We start from the raw sequence: 16,861 nt of genomic DNA on the forward strand, positions 1-16,861 counted from the left end.
GGCGGGTCGCCTTAACCCCTAGCTCCCACTACCACCGGGTGGGTTACTCTTGTGTTTGTTGGGGGGCCCAGAGAACCAGTGTTGTGAGGGGCCCTGAGAGGGCGGACCCTGAGAGCGTGATGGAGTACAGGGCGTGGTGCTGCGGTTGCCCCTAGGAGAAAGGGAGTAGTGGCATGGTGAGGCCCGAGGATGCGAGTGAGGGGCTAGAGAGACCCAGCCCAAAGGGGAGAGTACCCTCGACTGGCCCAAGCTGGGGCCAGGACTATGAGAGTCAAAAGGGCCGGGGGCCCACCGCGAGGGACGCCCAAGAGCCGGGGGCCTGGGGTCCCGACTGGTCTTGAGGTGGGCCGGGGCAAGAGGCCGAAGGTTTTGGGCGAACCACACCTGAGAGGGGAAGATAGCTTCGGGGGGGCGAGGTAGCCCGGATGAAGGCGGAGAGGCCGCCTGAGTGGAGAAGATCATAGAGAGGGGTCCTGTGTGGATGATTCTGGGGCCCAGTGTGGGGCCAGTGATGATGTGAACACCATGATGCCATCTGTGAGGCTTGGGCTGCGGTATTAGGGGAGGTCGGAGCCGCAGAGCGCCCCCTGGCATCGGGGCATTACAATGGGCAGCCTCCCGCTTAATAAACATCTTAATTGAACTTATTATCATCAAAGGCGTGGCGGGCGAGATAGGCGGGCGGTTGCCCAGAGACAGGTGGGCAGGCCGTGGAGATCGGCCCCGAGATGGCCCCCTGTCACATAACCATTTAACAAATAAGTTCAGAAATGTAACCCAGAAATATGAAATAAGTATTGTATTTGCTTCTATTTATAAATTTAAAATGTTTGGTCCTTTAGCTATTTGATGTAATAGACAGCTGGAACCTACTCAGAAAAAAAGCAAGACGATTTTGAGATGTCTGTCAACCATTTCTATTTTTTTGTCCTACTTTGTCAGCCATTGACAGGACGTAGGATTACGGAGTCAGATTCTGTAAAGTGCTGAGAAGTTTCTATAGTTTCTCTTGGCTGCTAAACACTTTACTATTGTCCCGTTTTCAAACTAATGGTGTTTAATGTATATATGTACTTAGTGTACTCAGTGCCTCCCAGAAGTCTGAGCATTTGCTCTGATTTTAACAAGGTACTTAATCATGTTCCCACATTTAATCATGTGACTAGTCTTTATGAACTTATTTCAATGGGGCTACTCACATATTTAAAGTTAGACACGTGTTGAAGTACTGTGATGAATGATGGCGTTTGTTAGCAAAGAGTATATGCTGTGGTTATGAAGGCTAATATTGCTTAATAAAATGTCACCTTATGAAACACATTTCTTGTAAAAAATTTGGCAGGCCAAGATCATTAACAGCATCAGCAAAATTCTGTGAAAACTGTTTATTATTTATAAATGTTGCTGTAGAATCAAAAGACTAATTGTAAACCTTTTAGACAGACACAAATTATGGTTGACTGAAACCAACTGACAAGCTTAAACCAGAGAGTTGTTATACAATCTAAAATTCTAGGCAACTGATAAGAAAGAAAACATGATAAGAAACACCGGAAACCATATGTACAAGAAAAATACAGATACTATTTTTACAGACTAATATAATATTGGTTGTTAACAGAATTAACATTTTAATTAAACCACTGATTAATTATTACCTCTCCATCTGCAACTCTGAAGTTTGTAAACTGTGCAAAGCGCTGTTCTTCTTCAAAATCAATTAGATTGATTCTTAAAGTATAGTTTCCTTAAACAACAAAATATAATTCCTATTATAGCATCCTTCTTTGCATTCCCCAGAATAAAAGCAATGTGTTAGTTATACAAAACAGATTAAAACCCTGTTTTTTGTTCTTTCTTGCATGAATGTATTCTGTCTTCTTTACAGAATGTTCCATATTTTTTATCCTCTTTCTAGTCTTTATTTTCCAAATTTTAGAGGCCTTATTTAAAAGAGAAAGTGCGAAACCAATCTTTTAGTGCACATGGGAGCAAGTGGGTGGGCATGCTTTACAGCAGGATACCCAGCTGTGGTATGGAAGGACAAACCCTTCAACTCCTCTGTACATGAAAAGTTAACAGCCAAAACCAAATCTTCAGCATGGGTAAAAGTGAGAAGCTCTCCAGTGGAGCTGTGATAGTTTGTACGGATCTGGCCCTGAATATGTGAACCAAACTTTCTTGTCACTTCCATCTATCCAGTCCCACTGACCTAGATTCCTTATCTCATAAGAGAATTTACCTGATATACTCAAAGGTTCATTGAGCAGTCAGGACATGCCCCTAATGTAAGCTGTCAGCAAACTGGCCAAGTGTGTGTTAATGTTCTACCACATACAGGTAAACTCAGGCTAACTTCATTTACTAGTAGCACAAAGGATGTAATGGCATAGACTTCAGCTATGCTGGCTGCCTGCGTAAGCAAAGAAATGAAGTTCTACCAATCAGTAACCTAATATCAAAGGGAGGTTAACTTAGAACAGTAAATCAGTAAGGGGGAGATATTCCCAAGATGCTAGAAATGCTAAAAGATGCTCAGATCTGTACCATTACAAACCCATACTAAATGAAGTTCACTGTTTGGGCCTGAACTGTCAGTCAAACTGATGTTGTGGAATGGGTGAATGGATCTGAAGGTTCTGAATGTTCAAAACTGAATGTCCTTATTTACTGCAGAGCACTATCCCGATTCCGATGCATTTTGTACTGGTACAAGCCCTCAGAAACTCCATTCAAACACAGGATTTAACACTAGTGTAAAGATATCAGATTTTGATGCTGAAAGGGCAAAGTAACAAAACAATGAACAAACAAACAAAAAACAGACGGTGGATCTGTCTAGAGGGCAAAGGCAGCTAAAGAAGATTATTTTGATACGAGTCTTACCTTGACTGGTCAGATAGTGAAGATTTTTATTTCCAAGCCAGTATTCACCATTTCTCAAGACAAAATTTCCAAAACCTTGTTCATAGTCAGCCCATACTCTGAAAATAAATTTAAACAAATTATGAGGGTTATTTAAAAAGAATTTAACAGTAACAACTACACACAACTATTTAAAAAGAATAAGGTGTTTGCTACAAACATCACTTTAACCTCACAGTCTTGTAACAACTACACAGTCTACTGCATGTGTAGATGCGGCCACAGACTATAACTACTATCACTTAATTGTGCATGGGTTATAAAACTATGCTGTCTGAAGGAGCTCAGGGCTAGGAAACAGGATCTTGGGCTACTGAATTTCAATTTTGACTTTTTGCACTGAGTTAGTGTCACTGAGCCTACCTGACTCTTTTGGTTTTTGATTTTTCACTAGGAAGTTTAATTTTTCCAGGCGGGGTGAGGGAAGGGGAGATATTTTACCAAGCATCCCTAATACCTATCTGCCTCTCAGGGTTTTTTAGAAGATGCATTAGTTTGATGTTTACACAGAGCATAAAGTATGAAAAATGAAATACCGGTACTTAAAACTGGAATAAATTCTGATTGCACATAACAGAACCATGTTATACCACAAATATCTAAATTACCATGAATACTGCTGTAAAAATAAATGACCCGGTGTAACAAGCTGCCATTTTTAATGGAGCCCAGGCAGGGAGTTCTGTAAAGCCACTACATTATGCCAGGTAGCTGTACATACTTATAAAGGCTCAGTTTGGTGGCTTTGCTTATTCATTTTTCATTTGCAATACATATTTACAGATATATTTTTAAAGTTAATATTTAACTTGGTCCCTCCTAATTCCAGGTGCTTGTGCTTCATTTTTAATGTTAACTCCTTGCTCCAACTCCTACCTATCAAAGTTCTGGCTGCCGTCTGAACGTCTCTGAAAAACAGTCCAGCCTCCACCTTCTGACATGTCACAGTAGGCAAGGAATTCACTAGGACTCTGAAGAGGTTTCATCTTGTAAAATCCACTTTGCTTATGTCCATCATTGTAAATCTCAGCACAATCTGCTCTCGAAACAGCAATTGAATGATTTGTTTTGGTCCTGTACTTATAATATTATTAATAACAAACCTTACAAACAGGGATCATCATCAGCATAATCCATTTATAATAAACATGTACCACATGCATATTAGCTAGAAGGGAACAAAGTAAATATATACGCAAAGACTTTCAATATCAATCTTTTTGATTTAGCATTTTTGTTTATTTCCATAATTCAGTAAAGATTGCCAAAAATTTTGATACTTCTTCAAGAGCATCTTTGTACATCTTGCAAGTGTCATTTAGTAGTGTGGTCCTGACACTGTTTTCATTTGCACTAGCATATCTCCTCTGAGTTAGGTTGAAAAGTTTACACTGGTGTAACTCAGAAAACTATTAAGCACAAACAACAGGGTTGAATCAAAGTGAGGAGAAAGGAAGCAAAAAATTGAGTTAATACTTTTTTTCACCTTCAGCAAAATCAGTGCAAATTAACTTATGCCAGTGCAAACTGTATAAAATGTGATGATGCCAATTTGATACTGTTTTTCATTAATTTTTCATTGGTGTAAATGACTAAGTAAAATTCAAGACAATGGCAAAATCAGTTCCAGTGAATATACAATAGTAATATAATTGTATAATTTTTTTTCTCCTAGGAGTTAATAATTATCCTATGAAAAGAACTCTTTGTTTATATCTAATCTACCATCAAGCAGTCAAACAGGAAAGACGTATAATTTTCAATATTTTCTGTTTTTCCTGGCAAGGGTAAAGCTGATTCAATGTACGATTTACCTCTGAAAAACTTTTGAACATATTCACTAGACTTTAGCCAGCATTTTTTATATCTATCTATCTATCTATCTATCTATCTATCTATATATATATATATATATATATATATATAAAAATAAAATAATTTTTGCATTTCTTGGCCACTTTACAATTTTCTGAACCATTTTCTTTCTCCCCAGAGAAAGTCCCAGTAAAGTTTCGATACAGAAAATAAACAGTTTATACTGAAAACAAATGAGTATGCCAGGATTTGGCCAGACTATAGAAGAAAAAGTAATTTAAATAACATCTAAGCCAATCTATGAGAGATACGTAAAAAATGCTCTGAAACACCCATGATTTTTTCACTAGAATCCAAAGTGTGCATAGTATTTAAGCATGCACTTAAGTGATTTACTGAACTGGGACCTAACTCCCTTAATGTTTATATAATAATACGTGGGTAAATATAAAAATGTATGTAAATTATAATAAAAAGGAAAACCCTGACTCTGTGCAGATAGGAAGAACAGGATCTGAAGACTGGTATCTGTAAGAGTTCAGTTCCTGAAGATGCCTGTATGTGACTAGAGAGAGGTACGGTTTGGGATCTTTTGGGGCAAGGACCTTGTTTTGTCATCTCTTATCTCACTTGGAAGTGTGTGGTGTGAATACTATAAATAAAAACAACAAACTATTATTTCTATTGTTACTAGCACTAATATAATACAGAAGTCCAATGACCTTTTCTCTTGTATAAGTGGATCATTAGTTATATAGACTGGGAAGTGAGAATTCTGCAACAGATTATGGCAGGGGTTGTCAACCAGGGGTACGCATACCCCTGGGGGCACTTGAGAAGGCCCTAGGGCAGAGCTTTCCAAACTTTTCATGTTGGTGACACACTTTTTAGACATGCATCATTTCGCGACACAGTAATTCAGTTCCGGGGGAGGGGCCAAGGGAAGCAGACGCGAGTAAGGGAGCTCCGCGGTGCCCTTCCGCAAAATTTTCTGCATTTCGCGCGACACACCTACACACTGCCGCCAACACACTAATGTGTCGCGGCACACAGTTTGGAAAGCTCTGCCCTATGGTGTACATATGGGTGGGCAGGGATGGAGTGCCACCATGCACCAACCCGCACTGTTGCGCAGGCACCACCTGCCTGGCCAGACGTGAGGGGCGGGGGAAGCTTCCACGCACTGGCTGCAACCGATCCGCGTTTGGCTGCCCTCCCCCTGCTCCACTCCACGTCCAGCCGTGCACCACCACCCACTCCCCCCGCTCTGTCTCCAGCTGCCAGGGGTACACTGATCCAAAAAGGTTGAAAGCCCCTGGATTACGGGATGAAATCTGGTCTTTGGGGTTGGTTCCACAACAATTTCCTCTAGTTATAAAAAGTTAAAGTCAAAAGACTGCCTTAGATGAATACCTCATCAGACTGGCATAGTTAAGGTGTACCATTTTTTATAGTTTCTAAAGTGGATGGTCTACACAGGAGTGATAGGGTTAGCATCACTTCTTCAACCAGCTGTGAGGAACAGCAAGATACCTTTGCTATGGTCTGGTGCCTCTGCTATAACAAAGCTAATAATTTTGAAGGATTAGTTGTACACTGAAAACTCAAAACACAACCATTCAATCTCATATGGATCTATGAAACTGCTATCTCTACTGACTCTTGATTACCTACTTAGATCTGATTTGGAAAAGCTCTGGGGTTGAGTTGCAGAGACAACAGCATGCAAAGTGGGAAGTATTTGAGTTTCACAGGGTTAAACTCACTCCTACTATAGTTCTACTGATTTTGAAGAATTACATTAAGGGTGTGTTTAGATGATTTTGACATAGAGATAATGACTGTGTGAGGTTGCCCGAGAGTTCCCTATAAAATACTCAGAAGGTAAAGACAATTTCATTTATAACTGCAGCAAAACTGCTACAATCTTTCTGCACTGATGTTTTAAAACTTGCCAAGATAACTTCATCTTTTATAGAAGCAGAAGAAATTTGTATTAATTTATGATTATACTTTTCTTCTTAGGCTCTTGACTGCCAGTAGTGGTGTCTTGGACTGCACAAAACAGCTCCCAATTCATGGAATTTTAGAATAACACACACAAGAAGCTATGTTCTCTGACTATAAAAATATTTTTCAGCCTTTCAAATATTGCGATTGTCCTTTCTATAGCATAGATGCAAATCAAAATTAAAACCTCAAACCCAGCTTGGACGATGCTGGTTTGCTTCCACAGGTACCATGATTTTACTAATTAAAATGGTGCATTGCTGAGAGGACAACTGGAATATAGAAAGATTTTCTTTATGGTGTAAGAGGTAGCAGAAACCCAAAATATTAAGTTATTCATATTCTGCTGGCTAAATAGCTCTGTGAGATAGGGTATCTTTGAACATTAGGAAAAAATTACAAAACAGAGATAAAACCTATGAAGTACTGAGATGCCACTGATTTATTTTAGTAGGAGGTCAGGGTATTCAGAGTTTAGGGCTAGATTCACTAGGGGATTTAGGAGTCTAAATACCACATTAGAAGCTAATTACAGTCACAAAATGCCCTCTTAATCATGTAGGTTCCTAAGTTTCTGTGAGTAAAATCCTCTATCCACCTAAATTACTGTTGGCGAGCTTGATTTTCTCTTATTTGTGTTGCATTTTGGCAGTACAACTTTCAAAGAGACAAATTCATCTTTCTGATTGAACTGTGTTCACTTCAAGACAGAAAAGTGCTTAAAATGCTGACTTCTAAGTCTTCCTCTTTTCTGTTACTATTGGAGGTGGTTCTGCCCCCCCCAAGGGGGACAGCAGTTAGCTACCGTCAACCATCAGAATTCCCCATGGATCACCATGCACCCTTATTCTAAACCTCCCCACCTCCCGAGAACACTAGAAAGGTGTGTGGGGCCTGGTGCTCCAGCTGTGGACCACTTATCATGGTCATATCGTAGATGACAGCATTTGTGGATAGGATCCTCAAGGAGCTAGATCTGCTGGCCCAAAGTAACGAGTGGGACTCAGTGTTTTGTTAACTAATCAAATCATCAGTCCCACTAAGGTTAAGGTCAGGAATACAAATAACAATTCTATGAAGTCTGTATTGTTTCTACTTGCCCTGGGGCAGGATTCTAAACTTTTTATCATTTTTAAATGTCTTGCTTTATATGTCCTGGCTATGTGGTAGTGTCTGTGCCTCTGGAAGAAATCAAGTCATACATAATGCATTGCTCAGTGTTTCTAAAATCAAATTTAAAACAGTCATGATTTGGAGTTTAAGGCATGTTTGTTTGTTTATTTATATAGTCCATGCCTTGGAATATTGTTTTTATTTGGAATGGCTTACATCCCTTGGCTGAAAAAGATTATTGAAGGCATATTTATTTGGAAGGCCTCTGCACCTTCTTGTCAGCCTCCTAACTCAGTCTCTTTACATTTTTAAAGAATGTGAATCTACATAACAGACCTTAGTTGTTTCTTTAAGTCTCCATTATTTGTATCACTTTACAATCTTGAGAGAGTCTTTCCCTGCTGCTATGACAATATTTGATTAGAGTTTTATTTGGCTCCAAATTTTAATGTCAACAGAGCTGGGCTATTTTGGACTGAGATGATAGGGAGTTCCACAGCTGAGGGGCTCTCATGGAAAACATCCTGTAAACAGCGCTCTCTCTCTCTTTTTTTAGACAGCATGGAGCACCAGCTCCGGTGTCACCACCCAGTGTGGCTAGAGCAGTAACACAAAACTAGGGAGAGGTGGATTCGCACATACATTGGTACTAGGACCCTCAGAGCTTTAAAGGTCAAAACTATCATCTTAAAATGTACTCAGAAACCAATAGATCATTATGCCATATAACATGTTCCCAACAAGTTATCTCATTTAGAAGAGCATGCAGCCACATTCTGCACCAGCATCAGAGTCCAGGCAGTTTAGATATACTTCTGTATAGAGAATATTGTACTGTCTAATCCTGAAGCAACAAAATCTGGATAACAACTGAATACTATGTCTTGGTAAGACAGTTTCCTTTGGGAATTTAAGAGTAGGGCTATAAACACTAAAAGTCTCAGTTTTACTCTCCTTAGGTAAACACAGTTAAAATAAATGCAAATTGAAAAGGATTAAATTCTTACCTGCATACTGTCTTTTTTCTCCCAGGTCAATGACGCTGTTTTCATCTCCCCGATCACTGTATTGAATCTCCCTCTCCTGTAAGAGCTGCACAATTTTTACCTGCTGCTGCTTTACACGATGTTCCAGAAGTCTCACCTGAGCCTGGAGCCTCAGCTGCTCTTGCAAACAACTCTGTAGAGTCTAGAGGGGAAAATGCATCTGCTAGTAATGTCAACAATGTTTATCAGAGCACTTTGTTTTGCATTAATAAACTACTGTTCTCTAAAATACAGCTGTGTCACTAATTGCTGTAAAAATAGAATATGACGATTACTTTCCCCTCCATCACTGTTACCTAGTACTCTATGTTAGGGTGACAATATTTGGATCTTGGGGAGCACTGGATTTGCAGCTGAATAAAGGCTTTAGCCTGTGGCCAGCAAAGCTGCTAACCATAAGGCAAAATGATATATTAAAAGTAACATTGCAAAACACTTAGGCAAGCAGTTTCCTAACAATGTGGTAGTTTGTAGGATATATGGTTCACTGTGCAAGGAGAACAGGATGCAGCCCACCAGCTAGGAGGATATAAAGCAGAAGTAAGACCTTGGAGATGAAAGAGTCAACAAGAAACGGCAAATGACCAGGAGAAGCTGGGTTGAGAGTGCGCTTATAGCAGAAAGCTGGTTTTGAAAGTGTGCTCATAGCAGAAAGACATGTAAATGAATTAAATGCATAGACAATTTCATGCTAATGAGATAAACCATAAACAGAGGAGGAGCTTGTGATAGGAGGGAATATGGGTGGAACAAAGGAGGAGCAAAAGTGGAGTAAATGTTAATGAATATGAACCAAGGTGTATAAATATGAAAAAAAACTAATGTTCACTGCTGTTCCCTTGTTTGTTGGTTTTTTGGGAGCCACCCGAAGCTGTCTCCATTCACAATAAAGCTGTTGTCAAGCAATGTGTGCTGCTGTTTGCTCCCCGAGCAACTGGATCCCAAGCAATTGGATCATCATCTTCCTAGTCGTTGGGTGCCGCATGGAGTTGGGGTCTAACATGCTACAAAAAGATGAAATAGCTGCCTTTCTTTTTCTGTTGTTATAACACACTTCTCTCAGAGCCTTGAAATGTTAATCCAATACTATATTTAAATTAAGGAATGCCCACAACTTTGAGAACAAATACCATTGCATGGAGTTGAGATCATCACATCTCAAGGTTAAAATTGAAAGGCAAAAACCATGGCAAAAATAAAACAGAGCAGAAATGGTGCCACTTGCAGTGGGATGCCACCGCACTTTCAGTAGCTTGTAGAAAAATGTGGATTCTGCAGTTTTTCATGGTTTTCCATGGTGAATGGAAAACTAGGATCCCTGTTAATGAGTAAAGATATTCACATACATAACCTTTCCTAGGACTGAGCTTACATAATACATAACCTGTCTGCTAATAGTAACTAGCTTGTATATCTTAGTTACTAAAAAACACTTGGACTGTTCATGTTCAGAGGTTTCCTACTACTTTTAGGCCAAATTGTCAACCTGGCCTCTAACTTTCTACTCAGAGTATTGTTTTTGCACTTTTTGCTGTTTTGGCAAGTGGTTGATAGTGACAGAATTTGCTCATGATGTGATGATATAACCAGAACTGCACCTGGAAAATTTTAGAAAGTCAAGGAAATTTGACATGTAGAGCCATATCTTCACAACTCCATGGACAGACCTACGTTTATTTACACCAGCTGAGGATTTGGTCCTTGACATTTAAATAAGACAAAGGTTTAACTGCAAGACAAAGATTTTTTGCAGCCCGCTCACAGCATGGAATGCTGATTTCATGGGCATTTCGCAGAGGCCCTGCCCCTCAGTGCTAATTGGAAGAGTGGCCTATAGAGGAAGAGGGATGCAGGGGTGGCCACAATCTTGATGGCTGGCTGCCCTTCATGTCACCCTGCCCCTCAGTGCTAAGAGGCTCCAGCAGGGGAGGGGGGATGAGGAGGCAACTGCTATCTTGTTTGCTGCCATTCATGCTGCCCCACCAGCCCTGTCACCTTCCCCTCCCGGCAGTCATAGGGTGGCCATCATAGAAGACATTTCAGTTTTCTGCTACTCTGTCCTCTGTCCTTTACTGATATGAAACCTGACACCTTTAAAGCCATCCAGTTTCATATTGATAGAGGACAGAGGACAATCGGACTGTCCTCTATGATGGCCACCCTAGGCAGCAAGGACAGCTTATTTTTATGGTGACAGACTTACCTGATCGAGCTGTGTGTCCAGGGGCTTGAGAACCCTCAATTCTGATTGGTGGAGTCAATCCACCAATCAGAAACAAGCAGGGGGAAAGTGGGTACCACGCCTTTCCCAAACGGAGGGAGAGAGGAGCTCCCTGACTGGACTGTGGACTGCAGCACGGCAGGTCTGCCAGACTTTAGGGGTGGAACCCTCGAAGTGTATAAAAGGAGAGCATGCTCGGCATGCTAGGGGAGAGATGTGGCAAGGGACAGTGAGGAGAGAGGAGCTCTGGAGACAACCGTCCATGGGACCCCACCTGAGCCTCAATGGTGCACGGATCGGTGCACGGTGCTCAGGCTCTAGGAGTTGCTCGAGGTGGCTTGAGCCTGCAAACCTGGCAAGCACTTGGGTAAGCAGTGCGTGGATCAGCGCACAGAGAGCCAGCCCTAGGAGCAGCTTGAGGCTGCTTGGGCCCCACCTAGTGCACAGGTTGGCATACAGAGAGCTGGCCCTGGGAGCAGTTCAAGGCTGCCTGGGCCCCAAACAGCACACAGGTCGGCACATGGAGAGCTGCCTCTGGGAGCAGCCCAAGGCTGTTCAAGTTAGCCCCAACTCTAGGCTGAGTAGCCAGAGCCCCGCAGTGTGGTTCTGCATTAAATTAAAAGAGCCCCTGCGGCCAGAGCAGGGCCCAGGAAAGGGAAGGCCCCTGGTGTGAGGCCGGGGAACCAGAGCCAGTAAAGGCTCAGTTCCCATGGGAGCACCCGGGGTGCTCAGTGCAGGGTACCAGGCCATCAAGAGGAGCCGGAGGCGCTGCTGGAGAGAGGCCCTTGCGGGACTGGTCAGCAGGGGATGAGCCTTGGCTGCTTCAGAGCGGGAGTGGGGGTTGCTGGAGAAGCGGGTCCCACAGGGGTGGTGGGCTTGGGAGAGGAGGGTCTGCAGCCTCCACCCTTCTCCATTGTGGGAGGGGGCATGTCCACATCCAAGGGCCCTAAATGGGAGGGGCTCCAGGGAACACCCCGTGGGGTGCTGAGTGCACCCCATATTCTGTGATTGATACAGTTTCATATTGTAGCGGTTAATATAGTTATGGGTACTCCTTAAGGGGGTTTATATGGGTTTACCTGTCTTCATTACCTATATATGTTTACTGCCTATTGTCGGAATATTGCATTGCTACCTCAACTTATCTGGGTTTATCTAAGTTGATGCTTATAGGTGTTTATTGTGTTGATGCCTTGACTTACCTATTCCAGAGTGTTCATGTTCATTTTGTGCAGGGGAGTTAATTATTGCCTATGCTGTGAAACACCTGGCTTATGTTTTGTAGTCCCGCGAAGTGGTGCAATGTGTTGATTGCAAGTTATTGTATATGGTATTCCATACTAATTCTACTGTAAATATTTAATGTATTTTATGCATATTTATTTCGTGTAGGAATAAATTTGTATCTAGTTAAGCACTTTGTCTTAGCCTGGCTCTATAGAGAGGAAAGGAAACTGCTCCCAGGCGGCAGGTCCCTCTCATAGCACTCTTGCCTGACCACCCCATCCCTTCCACTTGCAGACAGGGCACACCCCTGGGTGTACTCGGGCTACATTATTAAGGGTTTTTTTAGTTGATTTTGCAGATTTTGTGGACAATCCCAAATTTTGTGGTTTCTGCAAAATCCACAAAACTGTGAATTAGGCAGTCCCTAACTATACTGCATCTATATTACATTTCTATAACTTTAAAAAAGTTAATAGATAATGAACTTTGTAATATTGTAATTAATGCATGTCATCTTAGGAACTCTAGTGATTTTACTTACTATTATATTACAACACTATTTACTACCATTGATTTAAATGCACCTTCTCTATGTCAGTAAGAAGAGAGTAAGACTCATACTTAATTTTATTTCAGCATGACACTGTTTGTAATATTCTCCTCTGCAAAAATCTTGAAAATGTCTTTCCATAATGGTATTGTACTTTTCTATTCAATGAATATAGAGGTCCTCCAGTACATCTCTGTGTGACACAGACTAACATGGTTCTGTTTGGTTGTACTTGTTGATGAATCAGTCATCAGTGATATCAGCACAGCTCTGAAAACAGACTAGGTTAATTGAAATACACAGTACAAATAAAAAGCTACAAATCAGGATACTAACACATGATTTTCCCGATCTCCCAGTAATATTGTGGATCTAGTTAAAAAACAGAGGAATGTCTAATACAAAAAACATGTGTATAAACTGGGTCATGGTTATGTCCTATTATTTACGGTAAAACTCAAGGCTACCGAAGGATGTCAGGCTTTGCTTTTTCACTCCAGAGAATGCAGTTTTCTTTGTTGACCAACTTACAATAGGAGATGGACTACAGATAAAAATAAATATTAGGTATTTGTAAGTGAGAGGTAAAGAATGATTTAAAATAAGTTTTTAGCATGGTATTTTTAAAGAACATTGTAATTTGCTCTTAATGTACTAGGTTTCCTTAGGTAAGTATGTATTGTTTCTGATCTGTTGACTCTGCAGACCAATCCTGATCATGTGTCTTCGTTCTGAATATTTGTGTTGTATCTCTGATTTTTTTTCTAATTTAATTCATACTCATTTGTACACTGATGGATGACATCCTGGGACATGTAGCAGGATCAGCTAGTTTGCTAGTAGCCTATTCCAGAGGGGAGGGTTCGTTACTTCTGCTGTGCTTGCCACTGAGAGGCAGCTTTGAAAATTCCAAATAGGACTTTGGGCCAGATTCAGATATGGTAATAGCTCCATACAATCTGGCCGTTCGAGAGAGATGGGCAAAAGGGCCAAATTCTAAAACTCAGTAAAAGATGCACAAAATCCCTGCTGTGGCCTGGCAACACCCAGAAATGCATTTTACTTCAACAATACTTCACTGCAAATCTTTTCCAGATGTGACCAACAGCACAAGATGGTCAGCATAAGCAGTTGGGCTGCACATCTGGTACAGCCAAAGGCAAGAAAAAAATACCCTAAAAACAGGCATAAGGACACATACTTCATGTAAACAGAGTTACATCTGGGTGTATGTAGAAGGGACCTCTTGTTAAATTTTTGCAAATCCTGAACACAGGCACAATTCCATGAAGAAGAAGATGCCTTTATAGCTGGGATGGGAAAGGAAAAGAAAGGAAGAGGAGGCCTTTATAGCAGAATCATCCAACATTTTTAAGACTGATTCTGGGATATAATTTTCAAGTAAATGCTAATGGCCAGACCATGATCATGCTCCTAGCTATGAGTAAGCAATGATAAAGAAGCTATGACTCTGTGACATAGGTTATAGATTCATCAGCATTATATCTGTGTTGTATTGTAAATAATAGTCTGTAGCAAATTTACCCACATGGCCGTGTGGTGCTATTGCTCATTTTCCTGAATCTGCAAGATGACTCTTGACAGAAGTAGCTTCTTTAAAGATTTCAGGACCAACCATAGATTTTTCATATACTAATATTACCACCCTGATGTCAATAAAGCCTTCTAGTTAGCGTGCCTCTTGAGCAAACTGTTCTCTTCCAATCATCATCAAATCTGTATGACGCCATATAACACTTTGTCGACTATTTTGATCAGTAAGTCTTTGGGGAGCTTACTTGCACCGCTGCTCTATGTAGGCTGTTAATCTACTGTGAAGCCTAGCAGCTACCTGCTCTCCTCCTCAATACCATACTGGATTATGACAGGTACTGGGAAGAAAGAACAAAATGTAAGAAAGGGAATTTAAAAACAGCAAAAAGTAGGTGAATGTTGGAAAGAGTGAATGGTAGAGATGAGAGTAAGGTAGGGAAGAGAAAGGGATTAGGCATTACACAGGACCTTGACAGAGGCATACACAGGAACTCTGGATTCATTTTTCACAGTCTTATGGGACCTAGGATAAGCCAATTAATTTCTCTGTGCTTTAGATCTTCATATGAAATGTGTATATAATCCTGTCCCATTTATACAGAAATAGATCCTGCACTCAGGTATCTTATTACACATGCATAGTGTTCAAAACAGTAGGGAATCCATCCTGATTAGGTGCTCCACTGCAATAAAAATAAGGAATAATTGCTAAGGAGAAAGGAGAGAAGAAATATGAAAGTAAGAAAAATGAAAAGAGAAGGCAATTTAAAAATATTTTCATTTTTAATACATTCTCCAACTATTGCAAAAATTTTCAGCAGTTCAAATGTAAGCAGATCAATTTTTCAACATCCTTTCTGATTTTTATTTTTGGATATGCATTCATCTATCAAACTTTTCTGCTGCTGTCTCTTTAAGAGATCATGTTATAATAACATCATCCCAAATAAATACTTATTTTTTTATTCACTGAAGACCTGGGGGGGGGGGGGGGGGGAACAAAAAATCAGTGACAGCTGGGCACATGAATGATTAGAAAAATCCCAGCAGGTGCCTATCTTCATTTTAGTACCTAACACCTTTAAAAATGTGGCCTCACCTTACCCAAATTCTCACAGAAGCTTTTGTTGGATTCAAACAGTGTTGGGAAAAATTAAACTGTGTTGGGAAAATTGTTACCTTAGTTGTCTCTGATACAGTTGGGGATGGTTCTGCTTTGACCAAGGGGTTGAACTAGATGATCTCCTAAGGTCCTTTCCAACCCTAATTTTCTATGAATCTATGATTCTAATCTGTTTATGTACACAGGTGTATTATAATAGTACACTCCTGAAAGTTTACACTGTAGGGTGGTTCATGCTGGTCAACTGATCCCAGATTGCAGAATTCATACAAATGCCCTTTAAAAGGAAACATATTTGTCAGGTCAGAGAAAGGTTACTTCTGCCTCACAGCATAGTTATGCTTTTGAGTATGTTTCCTATCCCATTTGATGTAATAGATGCTCAAGTATTTAAAAACCCTACTAAAGAGATTTTACCAAAAATGAAATGCTCTGAAACATTCATGGTCCCTCTGCTGGCTCTACAGCAAAAAAGCACAAAATAATACATTTTCAAAATAATCCTTCTAAATACTCCTGAGATAAAGGCTAAATTTGTCACAATGGAAATCTGAGGTACAGAGTTAAGTGACTTGCTCAGGACTAACTGGTTCAGTTCTTTATATTTAGCTTGAGAGATTCAAATTTTACACTAGTGGGAGAGAGTAGTGGACATATGATGCAAACCTCAACATTGGGATAACTTCATACAATCTGATGGGGAATCAAAGAAGAAAGGCTCAGGGACAGTATCTCACAGTAGTTATTTGCGAAGAGCTTACTACCCATTCTCTAATGGCATACCGGTGAGGCACAGTAAAGCTGCTGACAGATGCTAAGGCAGTTGCGTGACTGGGATTTGAAGAATTTTATGCGCCATTCCCCGAATCACGTTGCTTGCCATGCCATGCCAGAGCCTCCCCAATGTCAGGCTTGTGGTGCCCTATATGGTACAGTGGAGGAGCTCCCCATTTCCTGTTGCATATGCCAGACTAAAGGGGTGCCAGGTGCAAACAGCAGGAGGTGGAGGGACTTTCTCATCCCCAGTTGCATTTACCTATTTAAAGTGGTGCTTTGCATGTACAGCTGGGAATGGGAGAGTTCCCATATCTCCCACTGCTCATGCTGGACACCCCTTTAAAGGGCCACATATAGCAGGGAATGGGGAAAGCCCTCTCATCCTCAGCTCTATGTGTTGGGTACCTCTTTAAATGTGCACATGCAACTGGGAATGGGGGAAGTGCACTTGTTCAAAGCTGCACATCCTCTGAAAGAGGTGCCCTGGTGTCCCAAATCTG

General features: G+C 40.9%; 1 protein-coding gene across 1 annotated transcript in view; it reads right to left on the reverse strand.

Moving 5' to 3' along the window:
• The window catches only part of FGL1 (fibrinogen like 1), a 47,121-nt gene that overhangs the window by 7,727 nt on the left and 22,533 nt on the right, over positions 1–16,861 (reverse strand). Inside the window, exons 3-6 of the mRNA XM_006015864.3 lie at positions 8,871–9,051; positions 3,802–3,961; positions 2,887–2,984; positions 1,659–1,747 (exon numbers count right to left, since the gene is read on the reverse strand). Coding sequence (XP_006015926.1) covers positions 1,659–1,747; positions 2,887–2,984; positions 3,802–3,961; positions 8,871–9,051 — 528 coding nt within the window. The remainder of the gene's footprint in view (positions 1–1,658; positions 1,748–2,886; positions 2,985–3,801; positions 3,962–8,870; positions 9,052–16,861) is intronic.

This window comes from Alligator sinensis, unplaced genomic scaffold, assembly GCF_000455745.1.
Source record: "Alligator sinensis unplaced genomic scaffold, ASM45574v1 scaffold528_1, whole genome shotgun sequence".
Lineage (NCBI taxonomy): Eukaryota > Metazoa > Chordata > Crocodylia > Alligatoridae > Alligator > Alligator sinensis.